The sequence below is a fragment of the Chanodichthys erythropterus genome, chromosome 18, assembly GCF_024489055.1.
Source record: "Chanodichthys erythropterus isolate Z2021 chromosome 18, ASM2448905v1, whole genome shotgun sequence".
Taxonomy (NCBI): domain Eukaryota; kingdom Metazoa; phylum Chordata; class Actinopteri; order Cypriniformes; family Xenocyprididae; genus Chanodichthys; species Chanodichthys erythropterus.
In genome coordinates, this window is record NC_090238.1 from 39,027,037 (window position 1) to 39,051,727 (window position 24,691).

At 36.3% G+C, this 24,691-nt stretch overlaps 1 protein-coding gene across 3 annotated transcripts in view; it reads right to left on the reverse strand.

The window, feature by feature from the left end:
- LOC137006347 (formin) overlaps nucleotides 1–24,691 on the reverse strand; it is a 94,589-nt gene that overhangs the window by 37,026 nt on the left and 32,872 nt on the right. For all 3 annotated transcript variants that reach the window (XR_010892505.1, XM_067367015.1, XM_067367016.1), the window contains exon 9: nucleotides 14,594–14,723. Coding sequence is in view for 2 of the 3 variants with exons in the window: in XM_067367015.1 (XP_067223116.1) it covers nucleotides 14,594–14,723 (130 nt within the window). In the remaining variant the exon portion in view is untranslated. The remainder of the gene's footprint in view (nucleotides 1–14,593; nucleotides 14,724–24,691) is intronic.

Below are 24,691 nucleotides of genomic sequence, written 5' to 3' on the forward strand. Positions count from 1 at the left end.
GTCAGAATTGTGAGTTATAAAGTTAGAATTGCGAGTTATAAAGTCAGAATTACGTGATATAAAGTCAGAATTGTGAGATATAAAGTTAGAATTGTGAGTTATAAAGTCAGAATTGTGAGATATAAAGTCAGAATTGTGAGATATAAAGTCAGAATTGCGAGATATAAAGTCAGAATTGCGAGTTATAAAGTCAGAATTGTGAGATATAAAGTCAGAATTGTGAGATATAAAGTCAGAATTACGTGATATAAAGTCAGAATTGTGTGATATAAAGTCAGAATTGTGAGATATAAAGTCAGAACTGTGAGATATAAAGTCAGAATTGCGAGTTATAAAGTCAGAATTGCGAGATATAAAGTCAGAATTGCGAGTTATAAAGTCAGAATTGCGAGATATAAAGTCTGAATTGTGAGATATAAAGTCAGAATTGCGAGATATAAAGTCAGAATTGTGTGATATAAAGTCAGAATTGTGAGATATAAAGTCAGAATTGCGAGTTATAAAGTCAGAATTGCGAGATATAAAGTCTGAATTGCGAGTTATAAAGTCAGAATTGTGAGATATAAAGTCAGAATTGTGAGATATAAAGTTAGAATTGCGAGTTATAAAGTCAGAATTACGTGATATAAAGTCAGAATTGTGAGATATAAAGTTAGAATTGTGAGTTATAAAGTCAGAATTGTGTGATATAAAGTCAGAATTGCGAGATATAAAGTCAGAATTGCGAGTTATAAAGTCAGAATTGTGAGATATAAAGTCAGAATTACGTGATATAAAGTCAGAATTGTGTGATATAAAGTCAGAATTGTGTGATATAAAGTCAGAATTGTGAGATATAAAGTCAGAATTGCGAGTTATAAAGTCAGAATTGTGAGTTATAAAGTCAGAATTGCGAGTTATAAAGTCAGAATTGTGAGTTATAAAGTCAGAATTGTGAGATATAAAGTCAGAATTGTGAGATATAAAGTCAGAATTGTGAGATATAAAGTCAGAATTGCGAGTTATAAAGTCAGAATTGTGAGATATAAAGTCAGAATTGTGAGATATAAAGTCAGAATTACGTGATATAAAGTCAGAATTGTGAGATATAAAGTCAGAATTGCGAGATATAAAGTCAGAATTAGGTGATATAAAGTCAGAATTACGTGATATAAAGTCAGAATTGCAAGATATAAAGTCAGAATTGCGAGATATAAAGTCAGAATTGCGAGTTATAAAGTCAGAATTGTGAGATATAAATCAGAATTGCGAGTTATAAAGTCAGAATTGTGAGATAAAGTCAGAATTGCGAGTTATAAAGTCAGAATTGTGAGATATAAAGTCAGAATTGCGTGATATAAAGTCAGAATTGTGAGATATAAAGTCTGAATTACGTGATATAAAGTCAGAATTGTGAGATATAAAGTCAGAATTGTGAGATATAAAGTCAGAATTGCGAGTTATAAAGTCAGAATTGTGAGATATAAAGTCAGAATTACGTGATATAAAGTCAGAATTGTGTGATATAAAGTCAGAATTGTGAGATATAAAGTCAGAATTGCGAGTTATAAAGTCAGAATTGTGAGATATAAAGTCAGAATTGTGAGATATAAAGTCAGAATTGCGAGTTATAAAGTCAGAATTGTGAGATATAAAGTCAGAATTACGTGATATAAAGTCAGAATTGTGTGATATAAAGTCAGAATTGCGAGTTATAAAGTCAGAATTGTGAGATATAAAGTCAGAATTGTGAGATATAAAGTCAGAATTGCGAGTTATAAAGTCAGAATTGCGAGAAATAAAGTCAGAATTGTGAGATATAAAGTCTGAATTGTGAGATATAAAGTCAGAATTGCGAGTTATAAAGTCAGAATTACGTGATATAAAGTCAGAATTGTGAGATATAAAGTTAGAATTGTGAGTTATAAAGTCAGAATTGTGAGATATAAAGTCAGAATTACGTGATATAAAGTCAGAATTGTGAGATATAAAGTTAGATTTGTGAGTTATAAAGTCAAAATTGTGAGATATAAAGTCAAAATTGCGAGTTATAAAGTCAGAATTGTGAGATATAAAGTCAGAATTGTGAGATATAAAGTCAGAATTGCGAGTTATAAAGTCAGAATTGTGTGATATAAAGTCGGAATTGTGAGATATAAAGTCAGAATTGCGAGATATAAAGTCAGAATTGTGTGATATAAAGTCAGAATTGTGAGATATAAAGTCAGAATTGCGAGATATAAAGTCTGAATTGCGAGATATAAAGTCAGAATTGTGAGTTATAAAGTTAGAATTGCGAGTTATAAAGTCAGAATTACGTGATATAAAGTCAGAATTGTGAGATATAAAGTTAGAATTGTGAGTTATAAAGTCAGAATTGTGAGATATAAAGTCAGAATTGTGAGATATAAAGTCAGAATTGCGAGATATAAAGTCAGAATTGCGAGTTATAAAGTCAGAATTGTGAGATATAAAGTCAGAATTGTGAGATATAAAGTCAGAATTACGTGATATAAAGTCAGAATTGTGTGATATAAAGTCAGAATTGTGAGATATAAAGTCAGAACTGTGAGATATAAAGTCAGAATTGCGAGTTATAAAGTCAGAATTGCGAGATATAAAGTCAGAATTGCGAGTTATAAAGTCAGAATTGCGAGATATAAAGTCTGAATTGTGAGATATAAAGTCAGAATTGCGAGATATAAAGTCAGAATTGTGTGATATAAAGTCAGAATTGTGAGATATAAAGTCAGAATTGCGAGTTATAAAGTCAGAATTGCGAGATATAAAGTCTGAATTGCGAGTTATAAAGTCAGAATTGTGAGATATAAAGTCAGAATTGTGAGATATAAAGTTAGAATTGCGAGTTATAAAGTCAGAATTACGTGATATAAAGTCAGAATTGTGAGATATAAAGTTAGAATTGTGAGTTATAAAGTCAGAATTGTGTGATATAAAGTCAGAATTGCGAGATATAAAGTCAGAATTGCGAGTTATAAAGTCAGAATTGTGAGATATAAAGTCAGAATTACGTGATATAAAGTCAGAATTGTGTGATATAAAGTCAGAATTGTGTGATATAAAGTCAGAATTGTGAGATATAAAGTCAGAATTGCGAGTTATAAAGTCAGAATTGTGAGTTATAAAGTCAGAATTGCGAGTTATAAAGTCAGAATTGTGAGTTATAAAGTCAGAATTGTGAGTTATAAAGTCAGAATTGTGAGATATAAAGTCAGAATTGTGAGATATAAAGTCAGAATTGTGAGATATAAAGTCAGAATTGCGAGTTATAAAGTCAGAATTGTGAGATATAAAGTCAGAATTGTGAGATATAAAGTCAGAATTACGTGATATAAAGTCAGAATTGTGAGATATAAAGTCAGAATTGTGAGATATAAAGTCAGAATTAGGTGATATAAAGTCAGAATTACGTGATATAAAGTCAGAATTGCAAGATATAAAGTCAGAATTGCGAGATATAAAGTCAGAATTGCGAGTTATAAAGTCAGAATTGTGAGATATAAATCAGAATTGCGAGTTATAAAGTCAGAATTGTGAGATAAAGTCAGAATTGCGAGTTATAAAGTCAGAATTGTGAGATATAAAGTCAGAATTGCGTGATATAAAGTCAGAATTGTGAGATATAAAGTCTGAATTACGTGATATAAAGTCAGAATTGTGAGATATAAAGTCAGAATTGTGAGATATAAAGTCAGAATTGCGAGTTATAAAGTCAGAATTGTGAGATATAAAGTCAGAATTACGTGATATAAAGTCAGAATTGTGTGATATAAAGTCAGAATTGTGAGATATAAAGTCAGAATTGCGAGTTATAAAGTCAGAATTGTGAGATATAAAGTCAGAATTGTGAGATATAAAGTCAGAATTGCGAGTTATAAAGTCAGAATTGTGAGATATAAAGTCAGAATTACGTGATATAAAGTCAGAATTGTGTGATATAAAGTCAGAATTGCGAGTTATAAAGTCAGAATTGTGAGATATAAAGTCAGAATTGTGAGATATAAAGTCAGAATTGCGAGTTATAAAGTCAGAATTGCGAGAAATAAAGTCAGAATTGTGAGATATAAAGTCTGAATTGTGAGATATAAAGTCAGAATTGCGAGATATAAAGTCAGAATTGTGTGATATAAAGTCAGAATTGTGAGATATAAAGTCAGAATTGTGAGATATAAAGTCAGAATTGCGAGTTATAAAGTCAGAATTGCGAGATATAAAGTCAGAATTGTGAGATATAAAGTTAGAATTGTGAGTTATAAAGTCAGAATTGTGAGTTATAAAGTCAGAATTGTGAGATATAAAGTCAGAATTGCGAGATATAAAGTCAGAATTGTGTGATATAAAGTCAGAATTGTGTGATATAAAGTCAGAATTGTGAGATATAAAGTCAGAATTGCGAGTTATAAAGTCAGAATTGCGAGATATAAAGTCTGAATTGCGAGATATAAAGTCAGAATTTTGAGATATAAAGTCAGAATTACGTGATATAAAGTCAGAATTGTGAGATATAAAGTTAGAATTGTGAGTTATAAAGTCAGAATTGTGAGTTATAAAGTCAGAATTGTGAGATATAAAGTCAGAATTGTGTGATATAAAGTCAGAATTGTGTGATATAAAGTCAGAATTGTGAGATATAAAGTCAGAATTGTGAGATATAAAGTCAGAATTGCGAGTTATAAAGTCAGAATTGTGAGATATAAAGTCAGAATTGCGAGTTATAAAGTCAGAATTGCGAGATATAAAGTCAGAATTGTGAGATATAAAGTCAGAATTGCGAGATATAAAGTCAGAATTGTGTGATATAAAGTCAGAATTGTGAGATATAAAGTCAGAATTGCGAGTTATAAAGTCAGAATTGCGAGATATAAAGTCTGAATTGCGAGTTATAAAGTCTGAATTGCGAGATATAAAGTCAGAATTGTGAGATATAAAGTTAGAATTGCGAGTTATAAAGTCAGAATTACGTGATATAAAGTCAGAATTGTGAGATATAAAGTTAGAATTGTGAGTTATAAAGTCAGAATTGTGAGATATAAAGTCAGAATTACGTGATATAAAGTCAGAATTGTGAGATATAAAGTTAGATTTGTGAGTTATAAAGTCAGAATTGTGAGATATAAAGTCAGAATTGTGAGATATAAAGTCAGAATTGCGAGTTATAAAGTCAGAATTGTGTGATATAAAGTCGGAATTGTGAGATATAAAGTCAGAATTGTGAGATATAAAGTTAGAATTGTGAGTTATAAAGTCAGAATTGTGTGATATAAAGTCAGAATTGCGAGATATAAAGTCAGAATTGCGAGTTATAAAGTCAGAATTGTGAGATATAAAGTCAGAATTGTGAGATATAAAGTCAGAATTAAGTGATATAAAGTCAGAATTGTGAGATATAAAGTTAGAATTGTGAGTTATAAAGTCAGAATTGTGTGATATAAAGTCAGAATTGCGAGTTATAAAGTCAGAATTGCGAGATATAAAGTCTGAATTGTGAGATATAAAGTCAGAGTTGCGAGATATAAAGTCAGAATTGTGTGATATAAAGTCAGAATTGTGAGATATAAAGTCAGAATTGCGAGTTATAAAGTCAGAATTGCGAGATATAAAGTCTGAATTGCGAGATATAAAGTCAGAATTGCGAGATATAAAGTTAGAATTGCGAGTTATAAAGTCAGAATTACGTGATATAAAGTCAGAATTGTGAGATATAAAGTCAGAATTGTGAGATATAAAGTCAGAATTGTGAGTTATAAAGTCAGAATTGTGAGATATAAAGTCAGAATTGCGAGTTATAAAGTCAGAATTGTGAGTTATAAAGTCAGAATTGTGAGATATAAAGTCAGAATTGCGAGTTATAAAGTCAGAATTGTGAGATATAAAGTCAGAATTGCGAGTTATAAAGTCAGAATTGCGAGTCATAAAGTCAGAATTGTGAGTTATAAAGTCAGAATTGTGAGATATAAAGTCAGAATTGCGAGATATAAAGTCAGAATTGTGTGATATAAAGTCAGAATTGTGAGATATAAAGTCAGAATTGCGAGTTATAAAGTCAGAATTGCGAGATATAAAGTCTGAATTGCGAGATATAAAGTCAGAATTGTGAGATATAAAGTCAGAATTACGTGATATAAAGTCAGAATTGTGAGATATAAAGTTAGAATTGTGAGTTATAAAGTCAGAATTGTGAGTTATAAAGTCAGAATTGTGAGATATAAAGTCAGAATTGTGTGATATAAAGTCAGAATTGTGAGATATAAAGTCAGAATTACGAGTTATAAAGTCAGAATTGTGAGATATAAAGTCAGAATTGCAAGTTATAAAGTCAGAATTGTGAGATATAAAGTCAGAATTGCGAGATATAAAGTCAGAATTGTGTGATATAAAGTCAGAATTGCGAGTTATAAAGTCAGAATTGCGAGATATAAAGTCTGAATTGTGAGATATAAAGTCAGAATTGTGAGATATAAAGTCAGAATTGTGTGATATAAAGTCAGAATTGTGAGATATAAAGTCAGAATTGCGAGTTATAAAGTCAGAATTGCGAGATATAAAGTCAGAATTGTGTGATATAAAGTCAGAATTGTGAGATATAAAGTCAGAATTGCGAGTTATAAAGTCAGAATTGTGAGATATAAAGTCAGAATTGTGAGATATAAAGTTAGAATTGCGAGTTATAAAGTCAGAATTACGTGATATAAAGTCAGAATTGTGAGATATAAAGTCAGAATTGCGAGTTATAAAGTCAGAATTGTGTGATATAAAGTCAGAATTGTGAGATATAAAGTCAGAATTGTGTGATATAAATTCGGAATTGCGAGATAAAAAGTCGCAATTACCTTTTTAATTTTTTTTATTTAGTACCGAAAACAAGTTTCATAAAGTCAGAATTGTGAGATATAAAGTCAGAATTGCGAGTTATAAAGTCAGAATTGCGAGTCATAAAGTCAGAATTGTGAGTTATAAAGTCAGAATTGTGAGATATAAAGTCAGAATTGCGAGATATAAAGTCAGAATTGTGTGATATAAAGTCAGAATTGTGAGATATAAAGTCAGAATTGCGAGTTATAAAGTCAGAATTGTGAGATAAAAAGTCGCAATTGCCTTTTTAATTTTTTTTATTTAGTACCGAAAACAAGTTTCATAAAGTCAGAATTGAGTGATATAAAGTCAGAATTGTGAGATATAAAGTCAGAATTGCGAGTTATAAAGTCAGAATTGCGAGTCATAAAGTCAGAATTGTGAGTTATAAAGTCAGAATTGCGAGATATAAAGTCAGAATTGTGTGATATAAAGTCAGAATTGTGAGATATAAAGTCAGAATTGTGAGATATAAAGTCAGAATTGCGAGTTATAAAGTCAGAATTGCGAGATATAAAGTCTGAATTGCGAGATATAAAGTCAGAATTGTGAGATATAAAGTCAGAATTACGTGATATAAAGTCAGAATTGTGAGATATAAAGTTAGAATTGTGAGTTATAAAGTCAGAATTGTGAGTTATAAAGTCAGAATTGTGAGATATAAAGTCAGAATTGTGTGATATAAAGTCAGAATTGTGAGATATAAAGTTAGAATTGCGAGTTATAAAGTCAGAATTGTGAGATATAAAGTCAGAATTGCAAGTTATAAAGTCAGAATTGTGAGATATAAAGTCAGAATTGCGAGATATAAAGTCAGAATTGTGTGATATAAAGTCAGAATTGCGAGTTATAAAGTCAGAATTGCGAGTTATAAAGTCTGAATTGTGAGATATAAAGTCAGAATTGTGAGATATAAAGTCAGAATTGTGTGATATAAAGTCAGAATTGTGAGATATAAAGTCAGAATTGCGAGTTATAAAGTCAGAATTGTGTGATATAAAGTCAGAATTGTGAGATATAAAGTCAGAATTGCGAGTTATAAAGTCAGAATTGTGAGATATAAAGTCAGAATTGTGAGATATAGTTAGAATTGCGAGTTATAAAGTCAGAATTACGTGATATAAAGTCAGAATTGTGAGATATAAAGTCAGAATTGCGAGTTATAAAGTCAGAATTGTGAGATATAAAGTCAGAATTGTGAGATATAAAGTTAGAATTGCGAGTTATAAAGTCAGAATTACGTGATATAAAGTCAGAATTGTGAGATATAAAGTCAGAATTGCGAGTTATAAAGTCAGAATTGTGAGTTATAAAGTCAGAATTGTGAGATATAAAGTCAGAATTGCGAGTTATAAAGTCAGAATTGCGAGTCATAAAGTCAGAATTGTGAGTTATAAAGTCAGAATTGTGAGATATAAAGTCAGAATTGCGAGATATAAAGTCAGAATTGCGAGATATAAAGTCAGAATTGTGAGATATAAAGTCAGAATTGCGAGTTATAAAGTCAGAATTGCGAGATATAAAGTCTGAATTGCGAGATATAAAGTCAGAATTGTGAGATATAAAGTCAGAATTACGTGATATAAAGTCAGAATTGTGAGATATAAAGTTAGAATTGTGAGTTATAAAGTCAGAATTGTGAGTTATAAAGTCAGAATTGTGAGATATAAAGTCAGAATTACGTGATATAAAGTCAGAATTGTGTGATATAAAGTCAGAATTGTGAGATATAAAGTCAGAATTGCGAGTTATAAAGTCAGAATTGTGAGATATAAAGTCAGAATTGAGAGATATAAAGTCAGAATTGCGAGTTATAAAGTCAGAATTGTGAGATATAAAGTCAGAATTGCAAGTTATAAAGTCAGAATTGCGAGATATAAAGTCTGAATTGTGAGATATAAAGTCAGAATTGCGAGATATAAAGTCAGAATTGTGAGATATAAAGTCTGAATTGTGAGATATAAAGTCAGAATTGCGAGATATAAAGTCTGAATTGTGAGATATAAAGTCAGAATTGCGAGTTATAAAGTCAGAATTGCGAGATATAAAGTCTGAATTGTGAGATATAAAGTCAGAATTGTGAGATATAAAGTCAGAATTGTGTGATATAAAGTCAGAATTGTGAGATATAAAGTCAGAATTGCGAGTTATAAAGTCAGAATTGCGAGATATAAAGTCTGAATTGCGAGATATAAAGTCAGAATTGTGTGATATAAAGTCAGAATTGTGAGATATAAAGTCAGAATTGCGAGTTATAAAGTCAGAATTGTGAGATATAAAGTCAGAATTGTGAGATATAAAGTTAGAATTGCGAGTTATAAAGTCAGAATTACGTGATATAAAGTCAGAATTGTGAGATATAAAGTCAGAATTGCGAGTTATAAAGTCAGAATTGTGAGATATAAAGTCAGAATTGTGAGATATAAAGTCAGAATTGTGAGATATAAAGTCAGAATTGCGAGTTATAAAGTCAGAATTGTGAGATATAAAGTCAGAATTGTGAGATATAAAGTTAGAATTGCGAGTTATAAAGTCAGAATTACGTGATATAAAGTCAGAATTGTGAGATATAAAGTTAGAATTGTGAGTTATAAAGTCAGAATTGTGAGATATAAAGTCAGAATTACGTGATATAAAGTCAGAATTGTGAGATATAAAGTTAGAATTGTGAGTTATAAAGTCAGAATTGTGAGATATAAAGTCAGAATTGCGAGTTATAAAGTCAGAATTGTGAGATATAAAGTCAGAATTGTGAGATATAAAGTCAGAATTGCGAGTTATAAAGTCAGAATTGTGTGATATAAAGTCAGAATTGCGAGATATAAAGTCAGAATTGCGAGATATAAAGTCAGATTTGCGTGATATAAAGTCAGAATTGTGAGATATAAAGTCAGAATTGCGAGTTATAAAGTCAGAATTGTGTGATATAAAGTCAGAATTGCGAGTTATAAAGTCAGAATTGCGAGATATAAAGTCAGAATTGCGAGATATAAAGTCAGAATTGTGAGATATAAAGTTAGAATTGCGAGTTATAAAGTCAGAATTGTGAGATATAAAGTCAGAATTGCGAGATATAAAGTCTGAATTGCGAGATATAAAGTCAGAATTGTGAGATATAAAGTTAGAATTGCGAGTTATAAAGTCAGAATTACGAGATATAAAGTCAGAATTGTGAGATATAAAGTTAGAATTGCGAGTTATAAAGTCAGAATTACGTGATATAAAGTCTGAATTGCGAGATATAAAGTCAAAATTGTGAGATATAAAGTTAGAATTGCGAGTTATAAAGTCAGAATTACGTGATATAAAGTTAGAATTGTGAGTTATAAAGTCAGAATTGTGAGATATAAAGTCAGAATTGTGAGATATAAAGTCAGAATTGCGAGTTATAAAGTCAGAATTGTGTGATATAAAGTCAGAATTGCGAGATATAAAGTCAGAATTGTGAGATATAAAGTCAGAATTGTGAGATATAAAGTTAGAATTGCGAGTTATAAAGTCAGAATTGTGTGATATAAAGTCAGAATTGTGAGTTATAAAGTCAGAATTGTGAGATATAAAGTCAGAATTGTGAGATATAAAGTCAGAATTGCGAGTTATAAAGTCAGAATTGTGTGATATAAAGTCAGAATTGTGAGATATAAAGTCAGAATTGTGAGATATAAAGTCAGAATTGCGAGATATAAAGTCAGAATTGCGAGTTATAAAGTCAGAATTGTGAGTTATAAAGTCAGAATTGCGAGTTATAAAGTCAGAATTGTGAGTTATAAAGTCAGAATTGCGAGTTATAAAGTCAGAATTGTGAGATATAAAGTCAGAATTGTGAGATATAAAGTTAGAATTGTGAGATATAAAGTCAGAATTGCGAGTTATAAAGTCAGAATTGTGAGTTATAAAGTCAGAATTGTGAGATATAAAGTCAGAATTGTGAGATATAAAGTTAGAATTGTGAGTTATAAAGTCAGAATTGCGAGTTATAAAGTCAGAATTGTGAGTTATAAAGTCAGAATTGCGAGTTATAAAGTCAGAATTGTGAGTTATAAAGTCAGAATTGCGAGTTATAAAGTCAGAATTGTGAGTTATAAAGTCAGAATTGCGAGTTATAAAGTCAGAATTGTGAGTTATAAAGTCAGAATTGCGAGTTATAAAGTCAGAATTGTGAGATATAAAGTCAGAATTGTGAGATATAAAGTTAGAATTGTGAGATATAAAGTCAGAATTGCGAGTTATAAAGTCAGAATTGTGAGTTATAAAGTCAGAATTGTGAGATATAAAGTCAGAATTGTGAGATATAAAGTTAGAATTGTGAGTTATAAAGTCAGAATTGCGAGTTATAAAGTCAGAATTGTGAGTTATAAAGTCAGAATTGCGAGTTATAAAGTCAGAATTGTGAGTTATAAAGTCAGAATTGCGAGTTATAAAGTCAGAATTGTGAGATATAAAGTCAGAATTGTGAGATATAAAGTTAGAATTGTGAGTTATAAAGTCAGAATTGCGAGTTATAAAGTCAGAATTGTGAGTTATAAAGTCAGAATTGTGAGATATAAAGTCAGAATTGTGAGATATAAAGTTAGAATTGTGAGTTATAAAGTCAGAATTGTGAGATATAAAGTCAGAATTGCGAGATATAAAGTCTGAATTGCGAGATATAAAGTCAGAATTGTGAGATATAAAGTTAGAATTGCGAGTTATAAAGTCAGAATTACGAGATATAAAGTCAGAATTGTGAGATATAAAGTTAGAATTGCGAGTTATAAAGTCAGAATTACGTGATATAAAGTCTGAATTGCGAGATATAAAGTCAGAATTGTGAGATATAAAGTTAGAATTGCGAGTTATAAAGTCAGAATTACGTGATATAAAGTTAGAATTGTGAGTTATAAAGTCAGAATTGTGAGATATAAAGTCAGAATTGTGAGATATAAAGTCAGAATTGCGAGTTATAAAGTCAGAATTGTGTGATATAAAGTCAGAATTGCGAGATATAAAGTCAGAATTGTGAGATATAAAGTCAGAATTGTGAGATATAAAGTCAGAATTGCGAGTTATAAAGTCAGAATTGTGAGTTATAAAGTCAGAATTGCGAGTTATAAAGTCAGAATTGTGAGTTATAAAGTCAGAATTGCGAGTTATAAAGTCAGAATTGTGAGATATAAAGTCAGAATTGTGAGATATAAAGTTAGAATTGTGAGATATAAAGTCAGAATTGCGAGTTATAAAGTCAGAATTGTGAGTTATAAAGTCAGAATTGTGAGATATAAAGTCAGAATTGTGAGATATAAAGTTAGAATTGTGAGTTATAAAGTCAGAATTGCGAGTTATAAAGTCAGAATTGTGAGTTATAAAGTCAGAATTGCGAGTTATAAAGTCAGAATTGTGAGTTATAAAGTCAGAATTGCGAGTTATAAAGTCAGAATTGTGAGTTATAAAGTCAGAATTGCGAGTTATAAAGTCAGAATTGTGAGTTATAAAGTCAGAATTGCGAGTTATAAAGTCAGAATTGTGAGATATAAAGTCAGAATTGTGAGATATAAAGTTAGAATTGTGAGATATAAAGTCAGAATTGCGAGTTATAAAGTCAGAATTGTGAGTTATAAAGTCAGAATTGTGAGATATAAAGTCAGAATTGTGAGATATAAAGTTAGAATTGTGAGTTATAAAGTCAGAATTACGAGTTATAAAGTCAGAATTGTGAGTTATAAAGTCAGAATTGCGAGTTATAAAGTCAGAATTGTGAGTTATAAAGTCAGAATTGCGAGTTATAAAGTCAGAATTGTGAGATATAAAGTCAGAATTGTGAGATATAAAGTTAGAATTGTGAGTTATAAAGTCAGAATTGCGAGTTATAAAGTCAGAATTGTGAGTTATAAAGTCAGAATTGTGAGATATAAAGTCAGAATTGTGAGATATAAAGTTAGAATTGTGAGTTATAAAGTCAGAATTGTGAGATATAAAGTCAGAATTGCGAGATATAAAGTCTGAATTGCGAGATATAAAGTCAGAATTGTGAGATATAAAGTTAGAATTGCGAGTTATAAAGTCAGAATTACGAGATATAAAGTCAGAATTGTGAGATATAAAGTTAGAATTGCGAGTTATAAAGTCAGAATTACGTGATATAAAGTCTGAATTGCGAGATATAAAGTCAGAATTGTGAGATATAAAGTTAGAATTGCGAGTTATAAAGTCAGAATTACGTGATATAAAGTTAGAATTGTGAGTTATAAAGTCAGAATTGTGAGATATAAAGTCAGAATTGTGAGATATAAAGTCAGAATTGCGAGTTATAAAGTCAGAATTGTGTGATATAAAGTTAGAATTGCGAGTTATAAAGTCAGAATTGTGTGATATAAAGTCAGAATTGTGAGTTATAAAGTCAGAATTGAGATATAAAGTCAGAATTGTGAGATATAAAGTCAGAATTGCGAGTTATAAAGTCAGAATTGTGTGATATAAAGTCAGAATTGTGAGATATAAAGTCAGAATTGTGAGATATAAAGTCAGAATTGCGAGATATAAAGTCAGAATTGCGAGTTATAAAGTCAGAATTGTGAGTTATAAAGTCAGAATTGCGAGTTATAAAGTCAGAATTGTGAGTTATAAAGTCAGAATTGTGAGTTATAAAGTCAGAATTGTGAGATATAAAGTCAGAATTGTGAGATATAAAGTTAGAATTGTGAGTTATAAAGTCAGAATTGTGAGTTATAAAGTCAGAATTGTGAGATATAAAGTCAGAATTGTGAGATATAAAGTCAGAATTGCGAGATATAAAGTCAGAATTGCGAGTTATAAAGTCAGAATTGTGAGTTATAAAGTCAGAATTGTGAGATATAAAGTCAGAATTGTGAGATATAAAGTCAGAATTGCGAGATATAAAGTCAGAATTGTGAGATATAAAGTCAGAATTGCGAGATATAAAGTCAGAATTGCGAGTTATAAAGTCAGAATTGTGAGTTATAAAGTCAGAATTGCGAGTTATAAAGTCAGAATTGTGAGTTATAAAGTCAGAATTGTGAGATATAAAGTCAGAATTGTGAGATATAAAGTCAGAATTGCGAGATATAAAGTCAGAATTGCGAGTTATAAAGTCAGAATTGTGAGTTATAAAGTCAGAATTGCGAGTTATAAAGTCAGAATTGTGAGTTATAAAGTCAGAATTGCGAGTTATAAAGTCAGAATTGTGAGATATAAAGTCAGAATTGTGAGATATAAAGTTAGAATTGTGAGTTATAAAGTCAGAATTGCGAGTTATAAAGTCAGAATTGTGAGTTATAAAGTCAGAATTGTGAGATATAAAGTCAGAATTGTGAGTTATAAAGTCAGAATTGTGAGATATAAAGTCAGAATTGTGAGATATAAAGTCAGAATTGCGAGATATAAAGTCAGAATTGCGAGTTATAAAGTCAGAATTGTGAGTTATAAAGTCAGAATTGCGAGTTATAAAGTCAGAATTGTGAGTTATAAAGTCAGAATTGCGAGTTATAAAGTCAGAATTGTGAGATATAAAGTCAGAATTGTGAGATATAAAGTTAGAATTGTGAGTTATAAAGTCAGAATTGCGAGTTATAAAGTCAGAATTGTGAGTTATAAAGTCAGAATTGTGAGATATAAAGTCAGAATTGCGAGATAAAAGTCGCAATTACCTTTTTCATTTTTTATTCAGTGATGGATCTTACTGGTTAAGTCTTAACTGTAGAAGAGCAAAATAAATCTAACAGCAGCTTTCCAGACTTTATTTTACCTTGCACACAGTAGAGATGGTCTCCACCTTACGATGGACAGAAGATATGGAGTCCGTAAAGACCGTCCGGAATATGATGCAGTGAGCGCGACCGGCGAAATCCGGAATCTGGGAGAGTTCGTACAGGAATCTGCGCAGGAAGATGAAAGAGAAAAACCAGTAAGATCAAAGAGGTCACAGCGTCTTCACACGAACACACAAATCTGGATGTAACTACATCCACTTAAGTGTAATTAAGTCGAATATTAGCGGCACGAGTCACAGAGACACACAATCATGTGCAGAGGATCGCTGGTTTCCTGTTTCATTAGCATACGGACGGACTCACACTGACTCACTACAGTGGAGGGTCAAAGGTCAAACACAGTGGTTTTACAGGAATGGTTAAGATGTTTGTACAGCATGTGAGAGTAAATTTATCACCCCTCAGTTTTTAGAAACAGTATTTTCTTGTAAAACACTCCAACTTTGAATTTTTTTTTTACAGTGTATTATGTTTAAGTCTTGAACAAATGAAGAGTCATAATTATGTGATTTATCCCGTCTTTAACTCTCCTCACTACATGGACTGAAGCAGCAGACTTCAAATATTATCTGCAGGTGTTTGAAATAAAATTTAAGGTATTTTAAGACCTTTTTCAAGACCTGCATGAATAAAATTACTACCGTATAGAGTGCAACAGTTCCCGTCCACAGTTTCAGTGGTATTTTAAGTATTTTTCCATGAATTTCTCCCACAGGGAAGTCTTTGTTAAAGTGTTATAAGCCATGAATCAAGTCAACCAGCTATAAGGAGAATCATAACATTACAAACTTTGATTTGAAGCAAAAACGTTTTTGAAAATCGGACAAAAAGACAAAGGTACTTAACAGCTTTAGTGAGGGAAAGACCGACAATCCCATGAAGCATTGCGAACAGCACAATCGAATTAAAAATGATTGAGAAATATAAAACTACTCGTGTACAAATATTGATTATATATATATATATATATATATATATATATATATATATATATATATATATATGAAGAGCTCTTTTCCAAAACGCAATAAACGCCAAATTTAAAAAAAAATGAGTTCGTCATGCCATTTTGTTGTGTACTGAACCTATTCTCTGCTCCATCAATGTTTCATGCCAAATCGCTATATTTCCTTGTTTAAAGGTACAATTTGTGATATTTTTTTCCGCTAAAGGTCGCTAGAAGCCTATTCAAAACAAAGGCGTAGTTTGATGACGCCTAAGTTTTAGAGCTTGGGAACTTGGGACATGTGGTCTCCATCTCAACGGACGGTGCAAAAGAATAGGGATTGGAGTCTGGAAGAACTCATGTTCGTGGATGCGATTAATAACGTTACTGTAGTATGAAGCAGAGCAGGACCGAGTGTTGCGGGAGCTGGAGCGATTGATCAACACACGCCTCACGAGCAGCGGGACTTTTATTATGACACAGTCGCCGGCGCCGCTTCCGCTTTTCCGGTCATGAGTTTACGGGAGTTGTCCTTGTAGACAGAACCAGCGGCAGATCAAAACAGTAATTATGTTCCATAAATAAGTAACACAATCCACCATAAAACGTGCAAGAAGTAAATAAGGAACTGCTTGAAGCAAGCTAGTGGTTTGCTGGACGCTAGACACTACTTCCGCATTTGTCCACGGCACTGTTGTCATGTGGTTTCTACGTCAGTAAAGGCGGTAACAAAGGTAACTGACGTCATTGACAGGCGACTGCACTGCCCCGTGTCACTGTTTAGAATGGGAATTTTCTCATGATTTACAAGTAGTTGAAAACATTAGAGATATTGTTTGTAATCAGCTGGACAAAATTTATAACACTAGCTTAGTGGTTTTTGGATATTTTACTGGAAAAATTTTACATATAGTACCTTTAAAATGCAGTTTCTTTCCAAACCGCTATAAGCGCCGAACCAGTTTTTAGCCTAAATGCGATATGTCCTCTCGACCAATCAGAATTCGGCAAGCGTTTGATGCAATCTAACATGGCGGTTCTTTGAAGCGAGGGACTTTATTTGTGTTCAGTCTTCAAAATCAGTGCTTTAAACTCTATTTACACTTTTGATGGTCTGGATGAGCCAGTGAGACCTACACCTGGGGGCTGGAGTCCGGAGCGTCAACTCGGCTCGGTTTCCGAGATAGGGTCGTTTGAATACAAGGGTGCCTCGGCTCAACCTCGTATGTATGTGTGTGTGTGTGTGATTGTGTTTGTGTGTGTGTGTGTGTGACATCGTATCAGGTGATCAACCTGTTCAGTAAACTGTTTAAAACATATAGTCACCCGAACAATACTGAGATTCTAGATGTTTTTATATAAAAAGGCTATAAAAAGGATGGATTTGTAGCGTTTTGAAACAAACAAAAAAAAACCTTTGAATTTATAATCAACAAAATTTTTGTTTTTTTTTAAACAATCATTGTTTAACATGTTCAGACTGAGCAAATAGACCATTTTAACAGGATAAATTGAATATTAACAAAATGTATAATTCTAGGTAAAAAAATGAAAAAATGTCATTTTCATGAAAACTATTAAAATGGATTTATAGTGTTTTGGAAAAGACTTGCGGTGGTAGCCGGGCAAAAAATCCTCCAATTACCCACGGCACAAAAATGGTGTACTACATGTGACAAACAAATAATGTGTGATTTTTAACAGTATTTTTATTTATTGAAATTAATTTTAATTACATAGCATATTACATTTAATTACATACTAATATTGTTTGTAAATTATGCAAAATTACAGCATTTAAATGGTTCACATTTTCCTATGTTCTCCTTGCTGTCATATAGTGTCTCTCTCAGTGAATGTGACACAGATTTTGCTAGTAAAATTTATAAAATAAATATAGTATGTGTCAAATAATGTTCTTAGTCTTTTCTTCCTGTGGGGGAGACTACAATAATTTACTATGAATTAAATTAAAATCAAATTAAATACAATTTATTGTGTAACCAAAATACCAATAATGCCCAAAAGAAAAAGAAAAAAATTAGCGTGTGACTTAATTATAAACAGGCCCGAAATATACAGGTACTCTTATTTTGAAATGTCTGTACTATTGCAGGCTGATCTTACAATCGTCTAAAACATTTTATATAAAGGCCATAAAGTAGACATTGTAATAATTAATCAACTTGAGTTCATTAGCAATCGCTTGACATAAACACGCGCTTTTCATTGATTGAGAATCACTTTGAAGCAGTCTGAAGCGCTGTTGTGTGAGCCTGTAGAACGAGCAACAGCGCCCCCTTGTGACTTTGCAAAATGCAGCGCCCGTGGGAATGTCAGCGGGAGTAAACAGTTCTGACGCACACATAACGAGCAGGTACGAAACGACTAGAGTATATATATATTTTTTTTTTTTTTAAGGAGTGGGCGGAGCTAAAAACCTCTTTTGGCATGTTTTTGACTCTAATTGGTGGAATGCTCTGTAAAGCATCATGGGTAATGTAGTTTTTCACCACGTATTCAGCTGTTAAACATAATTATTTTAAAACCAAGTTGAAATAACATGGGCTGATGTCTTCAACAGAAGCAAAAACCATCGATTAACATCCTCATAGCTCACAGAAGGGATGTCTTTAAAGGTGTATAAATTATCGTTTAAAATGAATTTCCCTATGGAGAAAATGAATTAAGTTTTATCTTCCAGAAAGTGCTCCATTTGGTGATATAGGTGAATGTTATTTATGGTACCATCCTAAACCGAAAAATTAATGTAAAAAAATGCAATTTAAACAACTTTACAGGTCAAATAATACAAGTTTTGACAAAAACAAGTTTTCTAAAATGAAAAAACCTCCACATTTCAGCCTTAAAAAAATGTTTTTTAAGAAAAAGATCTTCTCGGTTACAAAGGTAACCCTCGTTCCCTGAAGGAGGGAACGGAGACGTACGTCGGACAGACCGACGAATAGGAATCTCGCTAGAGAGGCCAATCTACTTCGAGTGTAACTAAACGAGCCAATGCACATTGGCATGCAATCATATGCATCAGCTGCTCGCCTCGCAGCGCGGGTATATAATGAGCAGCAGGTGCGTTGCAGCTTCAGGTTTTCGCTGAGGAGCCGAACCGGATAGGCGGCAGCATCAGCGGGGTACAGCGACTGTGGCGACGGGACGTACGTCTCCGTTCCCTCCTTCAGGGAACGAGGGTTACCTTTGTAACCGAGACGTTCCCATTCAGTCGGTCACGTTCGACGTACGTCGGACAGACCGACGAATAGGAATCCCTACCAAAGCGCCACAGGAGCTGCCCCCTTCCAGCGCTCTGTTGCAAGCCACCTGAACCCCCTTGCCTGAGGATGGTGGGACAGGGCTAACACAGAGAGAGTCGATCACTGCTGTTCCCCAAAACCCATTCAGTGAGACTATTGGATAACGCTGGGAAAGCGTACCCTTCGCTGGGAAAGGAACGCTGCGGAAGCCACATCCTTCCCCGAAGAAGTTATGTGGAGAAGTACATATGGACTAACCCTGTAGGGCTGTGCTACATATGGAAGAGCTGGGGTGACTCCAACCCGATGAAGGGTAGGTTCTCCCAGAGGGAAAGACACGGGCTTCGTTTAGGAGCAACCGTGGAACCAACCATATGGGATCCCCGTAGGGTCACACATATGGAACCCAGCCTAAACCCGGTTCTCAAGGATACAACGGAGTATAGGCCTGGCGCCAGACGCTCCGCCACATCGGCTGCCGAAGGGATATCGGAGGACTCGACAGGGTCTGCCTTGTAGGGACTCTCTGGAGAAAAGAAGCGCATGTAGCGCAGCAAGCCGACACTAAGCCGGGGCCTCTCCGTGCCTCTGACCTGTGGCGAGAACATGGGAGGAGACCGGCTCGACACGAAGGCTATAGTATCTAGCGAACGTGTTAGGTGTCGCCCAGCCCGCAGCTCTACAAATGTCTGTCAGCGAGGCGCCACGAGCCAGCGCCCAGGAGGATGCGACACCTCTCGTGGAGTGAGCATGCAACCTGAGCGGGCAGGGCACACCCTGAGCTTGGTAAGCCAGGGCGATGGCATCCACTATCCAGTGGGCCATCCTCTGCTTGGAGACAGCCTTTCCCTTCTGCTGGCCTCCATAACAGACAAGAGCTGGTCTGAGGTCCTGAGGCTTTAGGTTCTGTCTATGTACAGTCGCAAAGCGCGGACTGGACAGAGTAAAGCCAGGGCTGGGTCTGCCTCCTCCGAGGGCAGCGCTTGCAGGCTCACCACCTGGTCCCTGAAGGGACTGGTAGGAACCTTGGGCACATAGCCAGGCCGGGGTCTTAGTACCACGTGGCTATCACCCGGCCCGAACTCCAGGCACGATTCGTCGACCGAAAATGACTGCAGGTCCCCTACCCTCTTGATGGAGGCCAATGCCACCAGCAGCAAAGTCTTCATAGACAGAATCTTTAAGTCTACTGACAGCAAAGGCTCAAAGGGAGCAATCTGAAGTGCTCTCAGCACCAGAGTGAGGTCCCAAGAGGGTATGGAGAGGGGACGAGAAGGATTTAACCGTCTCGCCCCCTAAGGAACCTGATGACCAGGTCGTGCTGACCAACAGATTTGCCATCTAAGTGGTCGTGGTAAGCGGATATAGCAGCAGTATGGACTTTTGAGGGTGGAGGGGGACAGCCTACGCTCCAACCCTACTGCAAGAAGGAAAGCACGACTCTGATCGAGCATCTTCGGGGGTCTTCCCGGCGAGAAGAGCACCACTCGACGAACAGGTTCCACTTTGGAGGCGTAAGCACGTCTCGTAGACCGTGCACGTGCCGAAGTGATGGTGTTAAGTACCTCAGGGGGTAAGTCACCTAGAACCTCCGCATCCCGTCCAAGGGACCAGACATGGAGTTTCCAGAGGTCTGGACGCGGGTGCCAAAGAGTGCCCCGTCTCTGAGAAAGAAGGTCTTTCCTCAGAGGGATGGGCCAGGGAGGGGCTGTCGCGAGGAGTGAGAGTTCTGGGAACCAGGTCCGGTTGGGCCAGTAAGGCGCAACTAACAAGACCTGCTCCTCGTCCTCCCTGACTTTGCACAGGGTCTGTGCAAGTAGGCTCACTGGGGGAAACGCATATTTGCGCAGGCCCCGGGGCCAGCTGTGAGCCAGTGCATCTGTCCCGAGTGTCCCCTCGGTCAGAGAGTAAAACAACTGGCAGTGGGAGGTTTCTGGTGAGGCAAACAGGTCTACCTGAGCCTTTCCGAATTCTCTCCAGATCAGCTGAACCACCTGGGGGTGGAGTCGCCACTCTCCTGGCAGCGCAGCTCGTGATAGCTCGTCGGCCACACGGTTGAGCACACCGGAGACATGAATGGCGCGAAGCGACCTCAGATGCTTCCGACTCCACAGGAGGAGATGGCGGGCGAGTTGTGACATGCGACGGGAGCGTAGACCACCTTGACGGTTGATGTACGCAACGGTCGCAGTGTTGTCCATACGGACCAGTACATGCTTGCCCTGAAGCAGGCCTTTGAGGCGGCTCAGAGCAAGGCGTACTGCCAGCAACTCGAGGCAATTGATGTGCCAATGCAGATGGGGTCCCGTCCAAACCCCTGAGACTGCATGCCCGTATTACGTGGCACCCCAGCCGGTGGCAGAAGCATCTGTGAACACCACAGCATGCCGGGACACCTGTTCTAGGGGCACTCCTGCCCGAAGAAACAAGGGGTCCGACCACGGACTGAAGGTTCGGCGGCACTCCTGAGTGATTGGCACCCGGAATGTGCCGCGCTGCCACGCCCATCTCGGGACTCGGCCATGAAGCCAGTGCTGAAGCGGTCTCATATGAAGCAGACCGAGCGGTGTTACAGCCGCAGCAGCCGCCATATGCCCCAGGAGCCTCTGAAAGAACTTCAGTGCGACCGCTGTCCTGCCATTGAATGTATTCAGGCAGTTCAACACTGACCGAGCACGTTCCTCTGTGAGGCGTGCTATCTGCTCGACCGAATCCAACTCCATACCGAGAAAAGAGATCCTCTGCACCGGGGCGAGTTTGCTCTTTTCCCAGTTGACCTGAAGCCCCAACTGGCTGAGGTGTCTGAGCACCAAATCCCTGTGTTTGCACAACTGATCCCGGGACTGTGCTAGAATGAGCCAGTCGTCGAGATAGTTGAGAATGCGAACACCCCGTTCTCTCATGGGAACAAGGGCTCCCTCCACGACTTTCGTGAAGACGCGGGGAGACAGGGCCAGCCCGAAGGGTAGGACTCTGTACTGATATGCTCAACCTTCGAACGCGAATCTCAGGAATGGCCTGTGTCGCGGAAGAATTGAAACATGGAAGTACGCGTCCTTCAGGTCAATCGCTGCAAACCAATCTCGGGGACGGATGCACTCGAAAATGCGTTTCTGCGTGAGCATTTTGAATGGTAGCTTGTGGAGGCTCCGATTCAAAACTCGCAGGTCCAAGATCGGTCGTAACCCGCCGCTTTTCCTGGGTACAATGAAGTAGGGGCTGTAGAACCCCGACCTCAAATCGGCTGGAGGGACCGGCTCTATCGCGTCCTTCGCCAGTAGGACTGCGATCTCCGCACGCAGGACAGGGGCATCGGCATCTTTCACTGTAGTGAAGAGGACGTCCCTGAACTTGGGGGGAGCCGGGCGAACTGAATCGCAAAGCCGACCCTGATGGTCCGAAGGAGCCAGCGAGACGGACTGGGGAGCGCTAACCCGGCTCGCAGAGACCGTACAAGCAGGACCAAAGGGACCACCGGTGTACCCGCAGCAGGGCAGCGAGGTGGAACACAGGGACGCGGCTCGGGGGGCTCTCTTTGTGAGGCGGCCCGAAGCGGCGTCACAGTGTGCTAGGCAACACTTACCTGGCTCCACGGATGGACAGAGGGAGCAGTCGAGGCTTTGGCTGCCCGCTGCTCGCTGCTGTCCACTGGCGACAGAAGAGGGGGATGAGAGTGGTGAGGTTTTTCTCCTCCCACTGCTCTCCAAACCCTCTTCAGACCTGGAAATGGAGGAACTGCTCTTTAAAATTTGGGTACCGCTGCCTCTTGGGTCAGTGGCGGAACAGAAACAAACCCAATAAAGGATTTACCACCTGGCCCTCCTCCAGGGGTGGAAGAGCAGCCCCACCCATCTCTGGGTCGCCCGTCTCAGGGGTGATTCTCACCAACCAGTTAAACAGCTGCAGAGACGGGAGGCGTCATCTCCCCGCAATGGATACAGCAGAGCCTGCTGGGCCGGAGTTTCTTGCAGGGGACGACACCCTTGGCGACGAGCAGACTGAGGGGCGGCCCAAGAGGAACTCAATGGTTTGTCATGGGAAGCTCCCCTATCCGCTACTAACTGAGGAGAACCGCTGGGCTCAGTCCTCGACAGTGTCACCGAAAGGCCACCTCGTAAGATGGGAGCATTGAGAAAGCATTTAGCTTGACAACCTCTCACACCTCACAAGGTAAGCCAGGGGGCACTTCTGGACCACGGAGGTGGACATCGTCTGGCTGAGGGCCTGCGCCGTGACTTTGATCACGGTTAGTCAACAAGCGCAGCTCAACCCCAGCACAGAACTACCCTCATGCAAAAAGAGTGCCTTGGCCTCACATGCAGGGTGGGTGTGGTCTGTGTACAGCAGTGTTAATTTCGTTGACGAATAATTTTCGTCATAATTTTTGTCAACGACATTTTTTCACGGACGAAAACGAGACGACGACTAAATAAAAATGGGTTTTGAATGACTAAAACTATGACTAAAATCTACTCTAATTTTCGTCAACGAATAAAAACGAGACGAAAATGAAAGAGAGGGACTATTTGGGAAGATATCCAGTCAGAACTGCTGTCCTGTGTGGAAGATGCGCACATTTGAACTGTAATGTGCTGATCTAACCGCGGGAAACGCGGCGCTGTTGCGCGCTCTACAGGCTCGTGCCGCAGCATATGTGACTGCTGCGCAATTAATGAATAGCGCACATTTATGCCAAGCGATTGCTTATAAGCTAATGTTGATGAATTATGACAATGTTTACTACACGATGCTTATATGGTAGCATGTTTTAAACGGTTGTAAGAATGCATATTTTATCTCCCTCATGAGCAGCCTGCTACAGTGCAGACTGCAGACATTTCAGAATAAGAGTCACGATGTATTTCGGGATGGTTTATAATTATTATTTTTTTCCTGGTCATTATTGTTATTTTGTTTAAACAATAAACTGTATTTAATTTAATTTCTGTTTAATTCATAGTAAACTACTGTATCTTCTGTCACAGGAAGGAAAGACTAAGAACATTATTTGACACATTATTCAATATATTTTACAAGTATAAGGGTTATTATTGTTAACTAAACCTAAAACCAAAGAAATCTTCATTACTTGAAATAAACATTAACTGAAATAAAAGATAAATATATAAAAATGTAAACTTATAAAAATGTAAACTTAATAGTTTCTAAGCTTTAGCTTAACCTGAGGTATTAAAATAAACAAAAAATAAAAAGTTATAGACATTTAAAAGCAAACTAACTAAAAGACAAACACAAAAAATTACTAAAACTTTTAACTAAAATTACAATGAAAGCAGGAAAAACTAAAAATCAAATCTAATAATTTTTTTTAAATGTAATCTATAATAGTAGCCTACCTCAATGATAAGTGTGTCAATCCCTGAAAAGTACTGAATTTTGCTCTTTCACGTGTTTTTGCACTTGAACGGTCAAAAACCGTCCGCTTTGGTAAGCAAAGTACAGTTGGGTGAACATAAACAGTTTGGGGAATATCAGATGTGCCTATATAAGTGTATTGGATCTGTGGAAGCATTTCTATTGGAAATGCTTAATGCTTACAATTTGACTAAATTAGATTTTAGTCGACTAAATTCTTATGATATTTAGTCGACTAAAACTAGACTAAAACTAAAACAATTTCCGATGACTAAAATATGACTAAAACTAAATGGCATTTTAGTCAAAAGACTATGACTAAAACTAAATCAAAATTTGCCGTCAAAATTAACACTGGTGTACAGCCACCCCATCCAAGAGGGTAGTGAGAGAGGAAAAACTTATGCAGATTGGCACCTTTGGCATTCCATATTTATGGCACCAATATACCCCCATACTGCCAAGTTTTCCATGCACATCTG